This window comes from Citrus sinensis, chromosome 5, assembly GCF_022201045.2.
Source record: "Citrus sinensis cultivar Valencia sweet orange chromosome 5, DVS_A1.0, whole genome shotgun sequence".
NCBI classification, from domain to species: domain Eukaryota; kingdom Viridiplantae; phylum Streptophyta; class Magnoliopsida; order Sapindales; family Rutaceae; genus Citrus; species Citrus sinensis.
The window spans coordinates 19,798,631-19,808,937 of record NC_068560.1 but is presented as its reverse complement, the minus strand read 5'-3'; the positions used below and the strand labels follow the sequence as shown (position 1 = coordinate 19,808,937).

Sequence of the window (10,307 nt, the reverse complement as noted above, 5' to 3'; positions counted from 1 at the left end):
GCAGTATCTAGACTGTGGGTACCATTTCTTTGTTGAGCTGAACAAATACATTCTTAACCAGTGATTTAGTTGGTGATGAGTGAAAAACAAAAGCAAAGCAAAGTGACATATTGGCCTTGACAATGTTCATATTAATTATCTCCTCTATATAACAAATATTAACTATAAGATTGTTAATTTTATGTGGATTCATAAGGCCAGTTTGTGAGTTTTAGAATGGCCAAAAGTGACATATTGTCCTAGACAAAGTTCTTGCTCTATGAGGACGTTTATCACCTCATATAAGGAAATGGGGAATTGAAAGAGTTTCACAAATAATATTTGATGCAGATTTTGAAGGAAAGACTTGTGTGCGTGTGAATCGTTAGCTTTTTTACTTAATTGTGTTCAAAAATAAATAAATAAATCTCTTTTATTTAATGCGGAAATCCGGAAATCAAGTATTTCTTCAAAACACTAGGTGTAAAGATTAGAAACCACTGAAATAACTTAACAATAATTAAGTTTGTTGATATTTGCCATTTTCCATATCAATCCAAAACCATTTGAAACGCTTGATACTAAAGAATTGAGAGATTAATGAGAATTCTAAAATACATCAAAGATATCATGGCAGTTATAAAACGAACAAATAATGCTATAACACATTTGTATTTATTTTAAAAAAATAATTATGCAAGTGATGGTTATATTAAACTTATTTGCACATGTCATACATGCATCAATTGGTTGTATTACCTTTGATGAGTTCTAGAATTTCTCGAGATTAAAATGTTAACATGTGCTATCCAACTTCCAATTGACCAGTACACACAATAGATTTATATTTTAAATAATAAAATAAAATAAAAGAGATAAAACTCTTAAAAAAATAGTGTAGACACATTATACACCCTTCCGGGTTACTGCTTTATAAATTAAGTACATAAACTCAGCCGGATCTTTAGCATTTTATTTAATTTATTTTTCTGAGTATATGTGCCCGATTAATTTTAAAGACCAAGTTTTGCCCATTAGCTAAAGTATGAACTTGACCCGACTTATAATGATGACTAGCTACTTGTGCAAACAGTGAACTTGACGTTTGACTCAAGAAGTTTATACCATCATGATAAATTTACAACCATTTACTAATGAAGATGATTCATTTTATATAAAATAGAATCTCACGACCGGAAGTTGGGCATCGTTTCTTTGTTTAGCTAAACAAACATTATTGTCTTTGTTTCTGGAGAAAATGTATGGTGAAAGAACATGGCAATCGTTTTCACCCCAAGTTGTCCTTGTCCAGTTGTCTGTTTCGATTAAGTGATTGGTGGATGAGCAATTAAGCAGTCAGGAAGCAGAATATGAAAATCAAGGTTACCTTAGCTTATGAGATCCATTCATTCTCAATCTCTCACTTTATGGACCCACATCGCATCATCAATTACTGATAGATTGAATTTGAATGTGTTCTAGCTGGCAATTTTCCCAATGTAAAAAGGAGAGGAAAAAGAAAAATAAAAGTATTGTTTTGATCATTTTGGTATAAAATTTCTCTCAACTTCGAGGAATTTGGTGGGCATCAAGGAGAAGGACCCACATCGCACGCCACAGGCTTCAATCCCTTGTTCATTCCTCCTCTACACATACATATATGTATGTATATATAAATATGTTTGTGTTGTGAGTGTGCGAGCGCGCGCACACCTTCTTAATTTGCAGTGCAGATCTTTCATCAATTGTTGTTCTTATTTTCTCTAACTCTCACATTCTTGAAAATAAAGGAGCAAAACTCGCACAACATTGTGCTCAATGAAGATGATAAAATTTTTCAGCTATTAATTAAATGTAGCGAATCTGTGTTTAATTCTTTGTTGATATGGTTATTGTTGATGCTGTATATATGACAAATTTACCAGTACATCCTTCGACAAAAGGATCATCCTCTAAGACAACCATCTCATGGCTATTGAGAACAAATCAAGTCAAATGATTCCATTTCTCAATATTTTCGACTTGGTTCCATATTTAGATATGCTCATAATCAGTGGTGGATTAAGAAAAATAATTTATCGGAGGCTAAATTAGATAATAATAAAATTAAAAAAATTAAAACTTTGAATATACAAAATATTTACTAATACATTTATAATTGTTCTCGACGCATTTTCATATTTTAAAAATCTTATGAATTAAGTTCATTATCAATATTATTAAATATATCATTTTTTATACAAAAAACTAAACTATTATTCATACATCTAGTTTCAAAGATAATTCTTCACAAATTTCGTCATCTCTAGTATTACTAGGGAAATTGGAAGAATTAATCCTATTTTTGAGAATAGAAAAATGTTTTGTGTGATAGGTTATTATTATTTTTAATTGAAGCATAGACTTTTATAATTCTTAAAGTTTAAATTTTATGGGTTTATAAATTTATTGGAACTATTCTAATAGATTTAATATAGATAATTGGAAAACCTAAAATATGTTTTTCTTTAATTCTTAAATTTTCTTTTTTTTCTTTTTTTGTGCCAGCGGGAGTCACATGCAAAATCCGCCACTGCTCATAATGAGGGGACCTAATTACTGAAGCTGTTCATTGACTCTTTACTTGTCATTTTGTTTTTTCTTTTGTTCATTGACACTTTACTTGTTATTTTGTTTTTTCTTTTGTTCATTGACTCTTGTTGTTTTGTTTTTTCTTTTACTTCTTTCGCAGAACCTACGAAGGAGATAAGAGTAGTATCCAGTGGCGGATTCGCATGTGACCTGTGGGGGCAACAATCCCCTCCCCCCCCCCCCCCCCCCCCCCCTCCCCCCAAAAAAATCTAAGAATAAAAGAAAAATACATTTTAGATTTCTAATTAACCCTATTAAATCTATTAGAATAGTTCTGATAAATTTATGAACCCACAAAATTTAAATTTTAAGAATTTTAAAGTCTTTTCTTCAAGTAAAAATAATAATAACCTATCACACAAAACATTTTTCTATTCTCAAAAATAGAATTAATTCTTCTAGTTTCGATAGTAGTAGTAGAGATAACAAAATTTGTGAAGAATCGCCTTTGGAACTAGACGTATAGTTTAGTTGTTTGTATAGGAAATGATATATTTAATAATATTGATAATGAACTTATTGCATAAGATTTTCAAAATATGAAATTGCGTCGAGAACAATTATAAATGTATTAAATATTTTATATATTCAAAGTTTTAATTTTTAAATTTTACGATTATCTAATTTAGCCCCCGATAAATTATTTTTTTAGGTCCGCCATTAGTAGTATCCAAATCAAACTAAAATGAATATTGCGAATCATCCTTCTATTAAAGTTGGTGAGCATTGACAATACTTAAACAAAATTCTATTTATATATGTGATTTTGTATCTTAATTTCTTACTAGTTTGTGACTTAATGACAGATCAAAGTTAGTGATACCAGCTAGCAATGAAAGAATATTGAACATTTCAGACTTAAAAATGAATTAAAAAATTTGGTATGATTTTTTGTTTGTGTTATACTTTCAATTTTTACGATCTTTTATTTATTTTGAAATATTCTAATAACATTTCCTACATTTACATAATAATCAAATGAATTAGTACCTCGTTTGGGTAAACTTGCATGTTGGGACTAGATAAATTGGGATTATGTCAATATGGCTGTTCATTCTGGTAATTATGTACAATTGGGAAATTAACTCATTTACTATCTCCTGATTAAGTTAATTTCTTTCGTCTAATTATCTATTTGCAGTGTTTCATGCAAGCTGCGTGGACTCACGGCTGAATAATAAGGGGATTGTTTGCGTGGACTCACGGCTGATGCTACAATACCTGCATGTATCAGATACATGCAGGTTTTATGGCCGTTGGATTCATTGTATTGAATCCAACGGCCATAAATGAATTTAAACAATAAATAATTAAAAAAATATAAAAAACTTGAAACCTATAGAATCGGTCTCAACACACACCAAACCCCCTCATCACACATCAAACCCAGGCATATATATTTGTTGGGAAAAAAACAAAAAAACAAAATGCTCTCACCTCACGCGGGAAATCAATTTCTTTTTCCCTCCCTCCTCACTCACGGCTCACGACTCCCTTTCCCTCTCCCTCTTCACTCACCCTCACGGCTCCCTCTCCCTCATCATTTACTCTCTCGCCTGCAGTCCCTCACGAGACGCCTCATCAGGGCCACCAACGACGGCACTATCCGGCGACGACACACGGAGGTTGATCTCTATTTGCGGTAAGGATCTGCAGCTACAGATTCACAACCCACTCAGTTCCCGTCAGCCCATTATGAGTCGTTGTCAGGCCATCTCTGCAGTCCACCTATGGTAATGAGACATGGGTATCATGAGTTTTGTTTGGTATCATTATATTTTTTGATTGAGTGCTTTATTTGATGTGGTAAGAATAATCATTCGCCTCTCATATTTAAAAATTACAGCTTTTATCATGTAAGTTTATTAGTGCGTATTGTTGGGTAATGTAATAATTTACATGGATTTAGAATTCGTGGAGAGAGTTTGATGACATTATCAGTGTGTATTGACAGGGGACATAATTTTTAGTGTACACAGTATAATGGGTAAGCGTAAGGCCAATGTCGCAGATGACATTAATATTCAATCTTAGAGGGTGGATCCTCCAAGGCCGGGCAAGCATTCGTACATATACTACTTGTAAGAAACTAATTCATTGTTGAATTTTATTATTAACATTCTGTAGTCATTTCACTTTAACAGTGCGATAATTTTAATTGACATATAAGGAACTGATATTTGATATTATTTTTCTATCTACAGCAAGATAGAATCCCAAAAGTTAAAGGAGGAAGGTGTGAAGGTGGATGAAACGGTTTGTAAACAACTTTTCTATGTTGCAACCTACTAACTAATAGTTTGGTTGATGATTGGCCAATGAATATAATTTATTTTTTTGAGTGTAGGTTAAGGGGCGTATACACGACAAATGGTTGAAACTCAGCGCGAAAGATAAAGTCGAATTCATCAACAGTTATAATGAAAAGGTTGAAATGAACTCGAGATTGGCCAGTGGATTGTTAAGTGAACCGAATCCAACAGTGGAGAACAATTCTGATAACGGTAATCACCTATCTCGATGTAGTGTTTTGCGGTTCTCCAACATTGTTTCTTCATTATCTATTGAACAGCAAGATGCTGTGAGAAAAATTGGTTTCGGAAGCTTGTTAGGTTTAAAATGTGGGCGACTTAGGAAAGATTTATGTAGATTGTTAGTTAAGCAATGTAACGTAGATAAGCGGTCGATAACAGTCCATGGAATGGAATACAAGCTTACTACGGAAACTTTTACAAGCGTGATGGATGTTGGTGACGGAGGAACACCGATTGTGCTTGGTGGTGAAGATAGTGAAATTACTGACTTACGAGCCAAGTATTGCTCAGGAAAGAAAGGCATCCCAACAGGTAGTTTAGATGAAAAATTAAAGACAAATAGTTATGCAGATGAAGATTTCTGTATTCTATTTAGTCTATTTGCGATTGGAACTATTTTGTGTCCAACTACAGCTACATACATCAACCCATCATACCTTTATGCTTTAAAAGACGTGAGTAACATTCGCGACAAAAATTGGGCCAGCTGGTCTTTCAATTTTTTATGGGAAGAAGTTTCAAAGTTCAACGAAAATAAAATTTCCTCAATGAGCGGATGCGTTATATTTTTAATGGTATGATTTATTTAATAATTTGTATTCTCGTTAGTTAAACGATTAGGGTAGTATTGATAATTATTTCCGTATTAACCAATTTGTTGTTGTTTGCAGCTGTTCTACATGTCATCAACTAAGTTTCAGCTTTCTTCTGTTGCTGAGAATGGATGTCCTCTTAGTGCATGGACTGATAGTGAAATAAAAAGATTCCTCAAGTGGCGACAAAAGTATGGTGACTTTGAGAGCAATGAGGTTTGTTCCCTTCCATAATTATATAGTGTTTTGTAGTTATGTTATTAAATTGAATAGATTATTTATGGATATTTGTAGTTAATGTAGGTTCCGATGCGAGAAATCAGTTGCGGGTCATCAGGTGGTCAAAGTGAAGGACAAATTGACGATGGTGATGCCGCAAGGCAGCATCCATTTCATGCTATATTAGCAGTAATGGATAGAATGGAGGAACATATGAGAAGAAATAATGATTTACTACAAAAAAATGGGCTTGAAAATGGATTCTCTTACTGAAAAGGTTGAAAAGTTGGAACGAGCTTATTTTCGTCAAGAAGGAGCGAATGTCGCTGATGATAGTCAATCACCTCCTACATATACTGGTGCCGAGGCAACTAATGGTCCAATCTTTTCTTCTCCGAATATGGAGATGCACCCACATATCCCTGCAGTTGTCACGCTTTCAGATCTAGTACGGGAAAAGTGTATGCCCATCGAAGTTAAAGAACGAAAAGCTGTGTACCTCAGCACATCCACTGATGAAGAGGTTGTCCTAAAAGAAAAGTTGGCAGAAGTATTGCAAGACGCGATGAAGCCTAAATTGGTCCCGGAACTTCAAGACGTGGTTTACATAGATTAATAATTTGTTAACTTTTGTCTAAACTATATATGATTTAGTCTAATCTTTCTTCTTTCTTTGTCTTGAATAAATATGTAGTCTTCTGCGCAACAAGAGAAGAAATGTCAACAGCCGCAAGATTTTAATTCGCTGTCTTTAGGCCCTCCTCAGCCATACAGAAATCGAAAGCCGGGGCGGTACCAGTTGTCCCCGTATGATCAAGTCTCACGTGGTCCAAAGCCAAAATATCGAGCGGCCCTTTTTTCGTGAATAAGCCGTTGACCCTCGATCAATTGAAGATGCTCCAGTATGGATTTGACAAAAGCGCTAGCCTAGAGTAACAATACCTTCATGCTCACTCATCAAGCTCTTTTCGTTTAATATGTTGTCATAGTTATTTGATTTTGTTAATATATCATATGATTAACATACAGTGAAATAATTGTGCGATCAAGTCATGATGATATCACTCGGCGAGGCTTGTTATCACTTTTGCCCGATGCATCACTTGACGATGAGGTTTGTTCGTAATTTGACTTTAATGATGAAATTGTAGTTAATAAAACCAATTATAATTTTTTTTGTGTTTAGATTATTTGCATGATGAGTGATTACCTTACACGACGTGAGTCGTGCAAAAGCCACGGGCAACCAATCAGCTGGTTCCTACCAACAAGATATGCAGTTACTGATTCGTTCCCTTCTTTTTTTTCATATCCTTTTTCTCATCATTAACTATGGTAATTTCAATTGTGTTTTATATGAATTTGATGTGATGAATATGTAGCAATTTGCTACAATGCCAAATGCACATTTAGATGGTTTCAAAGCTGCCTCCCAATACCGCAAACATTACATGTATGACCTGCACCGGTGTCATCAGGTAGCGTGTGTGTTTGTTGAAATGGTTTTTCGTTATGATCGATATTATGTACGGTAAAAGTGACCCCAAGTTGTTCTTGAATAGATCTTTGTTCCCATGCATGATGGTGGCCACCATTGGTTTATGGTGTTGGTTAAAATTAAAGACAAACAAGCGGAGATTTGGGATCCACTACCAGATGCACGACGGACACGAGATCGAGAAATCCAAGTGAATAGTATTGTAAGTCCAACTAATTTTTGATAAAAATTTTAAGTTTAGTTTTCTGAGTACTGTGTTATTAATACTTGTGGTGTATTTTTGCACTTGAAAATAGTTACACTCGTTGGATGCTATACTTCATGGCGTCGTGGATGCTACATATTCAGTAGCTTGGAGTTTCTTGTCATTTGTAGTGACCTATGGGGAAGGAGTTCCACGGCAACCTAACGGTTTTGATTGTGGAGTTTACGTCATCAAATTTATGGATACTCCTGGAATCATCACCAACAAATCGTATGTGGTACGCTCTGTTATTCGCCTTATGTGGCTTCTTGGTTGATTTTACTATTGTCGTTGGGCCACTTACATGACGAGAGTGCATGATTTTTTCCGCAGTATGACTCACAGAATGTTCGGGCGCAACTTGCGTTACAACTTATAGACTCTCCGTTCAACGAACAACGCGATCAATTATTGGCGTTGGCTAATGCACACTACAGTAACGCTACAACGTTAATAAATGAATCAAAGCTTGCATCAACAGTGAAGTCTCGTAATGTGTCCACCAGAAAAGGTCATAAGAACAGTTGCACAAAATGTCGTTTCAGGCAGAAGGGCTGAGTTGTTGTGAATATAGATTATAATAATTTTTGGCTGACTTCATTCACAACTCTAAACTTTTGTTAAATTTACCTTGTAACTGGCGTTGACGTACGAGTCATGTAAATTGTTTTGATGATCCGAAGCCATAGACGAATTAATGGGGCAATTATGATTTTTTCCTTCGTCAACCGGTTGTCTTAATTAATACATGTTGAAAGGAAGAGAATTGTTGTAAATGTTGCTATTATCCCTAAGTACGCAAAATATGTTATTACATTGCCATTGTTCACTTCGTATATGATAATATAACTCAATGTTTTCCAAAAAAGCCCCCTCAGTTCAGATCCAAAAAGTGCATCATTAGCGATCATCCCCCATTCTCCAAGTATGTGTACCGTCGTCAACTAAGCATAATGTAAATCCGAGTTAGTTAAACAACTTAAGAAAGTTTGCCAAGCAAATTCATATATCATGGGATATCACTTACAAGTTATTATGAGGCCACCAATTATAGTATGTGTTTGCATCAGTTTCATAAGTTATACCAAATGTGTTACTGCTGTCGTAATGGCCGTCAATTCCTTCTGAGATGTCATGCCTCCAAGGACAAGTTGTCTCGAACCTAAATGTTGGGGAACTTGGCGAGCCTGATTCCATCGAAACAGGCGGTGTTAACACATTATAAGAACAATGCCTTGGCTGATCGTCAGCCAAAACACAACCAGTACCGCCAACGCTGCAATGAAGGTCATTAGGCTACATGTCATTGAGGTCTAACACCCATGCAGAAATGCTTCCCACATCTGAAGATGCTGTCATGCTATCTGGTTATCTTCTCTCAAGATTCTACCATTTCAATACCATCAAAAGGACATACTTGAAGACTTAGAAGAGTACTGCGTGGGTTATGTTTGTTTAACATTCAATGTCTTCATTAAATGATGGGGTTTGGTTGGTGTTTAGGTTGGCGGCTACATCTTTTAAACGGCTAGCCTATTACCTATAAAGGCTAGCCGTTTGAGTATGAGTGCTCACTGGACGGGAAACGGCTAGCCTCTTAAATTTAAGAGGTTAGTCGTTTCCCTTCCAGTGAGCATCAAATCGATAAAGGCTAACCTCTTAAATTTAAGAGGCTAGCCGTTTGAGTATGGGTGCTCACTGGACGGGAAATGGCTAGCCTCTTAAATTTAAGAGGTTAGCCGTTTCCCTTCCAATGAGCATCAAATCGATAAAGGCCAGCCTTTTAAATTTAAGAGGCTAGCCGTTTGAGTATGGGTGTTCACTAGAAGGAAAACGGCTAGCCTCTTAAATTTAAGAGGCTAGCCTTGTTTTATTTTGGAGAGCACCAAAAGCGAAAACGGCTAGCCTGTTAAATTTAGAGGCTGGCCGTTTTGTGTTTTGGTGCTCTCTGGACATTTAAACAGCTAGCCTCTTAAATTTAAGAGGCTAGCCGTTTTCACTTTTGTTGGTCTCTGGACATTAAACGGCTAGCCTTGAAAAACAAAATGTTAGCCGTTTTCGCTTACTACAGTTTCTGGAACATGAACGGTCACCCTATTATTTTGTAACGGTTAGCCGGGTTCAAAGCATTGAAACTGTTCATCTTCATCTTCACAAACCGAATCCTCTCTCCCACGTTCTCAATCAAAATATCCCATGTTTATAATCAATTCATAGCCCATATTCAATCTTAAAAATCACAACCCACCATTTGCTCTTGCTATCATTAACCGTCAAAACCGAAAACCCCAAGGTTGTAAACCCTAGGTCCAATATTTGAAACTTCGGTTAATGTTTGCTGAAATTGAACCCACATATCCCTTTTAAACATCGTTATCTTCCATCTAATCGGTTTATTTCTCTTTAAATCGGTTCAAAATCATAATGTCGACTTCAAGGCCACGTAGAGCGAAAGACAAAGGGAAAGAGCTGATTCCACCACCCAAACGGACACGGAAGGACGGGGGCCCTGTAGAACAACCTGATTTCGAATCAAGACACTTCCCGGACAAGCGTTTGGCCACCCATTTTCGCCAAAGATTCATGGCGCGTAAGGTACTTGATACATT

General features: G+C 35.6%; 1 protein-coding gene and 1 non-coding gene across 14 annotated transcripts; both read left to right on the top strand.

Annotated features, from left to right (window-relative positions):
* Window positions 1-3,892: 3,892 nt before the first annotated feature.
* On the top strand, window positions 3,893-8,497 carry LOC112497505 (ubiquitin-like-specific protease 1A). Of its 13 annotated transcripts, none has more exons than XR_008054896.1 (13): window positions 3,893-4,343; window positions 4,565-4,691; window positions 4,815-4,866; window positions 4,958-5,719; window positions 5,816-5,953; window positions 6,041-6,554; window positions 6,651-6,888; window positions 6,986-7,070; window positions 7,143-7,235; window positions 7,339-7,434; window positions 7,519-7,656; window positions 7,751-7,936; window positions 8,032-8,497. XR_008054896.1 is itself a non-coding variant. In XM_052441834.1 (12 exons), exons 6-12 carry the CDS (start codon window positions 6,851-6,853, stop codon window positions 8,075-8,077), a joined length of 675 nt encoding a protein of 224 aa, XP_052297794.1. In that variant the 5' UTR covers window positions 3,910-4,343; window positions 4,565-4,691; window positions 4,815-4,866; window positions 4,958-5,719; window positions 5,816-5,953; window positions 6,041-6,850; the 3' UTR covers window positions 8,078-8,497. The 13 variants fall into 13 exon arrangements, 9 of the variants coding, with proteins under 9 accessions (XP_052297794.1, XP_052297792.1, XP_052297791.1 ...); XR_008054895.1 differs by having other exon boundaries at window positions 6,041-6,557; XR_008054897.1 differs by having other exon boundaries at window positions 6,041-6,888; window positions 7,751-7,929.
* A 1,099-nt stretch (window positions 8,498-9,596) lies between these two features.
* On the top strand, window positions 9,597-9,678 carry LOC127902916 (small nucleolar RNA snoR109). Its single transcript, XR_008055553.1, has one exon. It is a non-coding gene; the product is annotated as a small nucleolar RNA snoR109 (small nucleolar RNA).
* Window positions 9,679-10,307: the final 629 nt, after the last annotated feature.

Bases quoted from the DNA above. Each gene is read 5' to 3' on its own strand.
- LOC112497505 (XM_052441830.1), top strand. From the start codon at position 6,851: ATGCTCCAGTATGGATTTGACAAAAGCGCTAGCCTAGA. The intron at 7,435-7,518 runs GTAGCGTGTGTG...GTTCTTGAATAG, and splicing joins ACCTGCACCGGTGTCATCAG to ATCTTTGTTCCCATGCATGA. The intron at 7,657-7,750 runs GTAAGTCCAACT...ACTTGAAAATAG, and splicing joins AAATCCAAGTGAATAGTATT to TTACACTCGTTGGATGCTAT.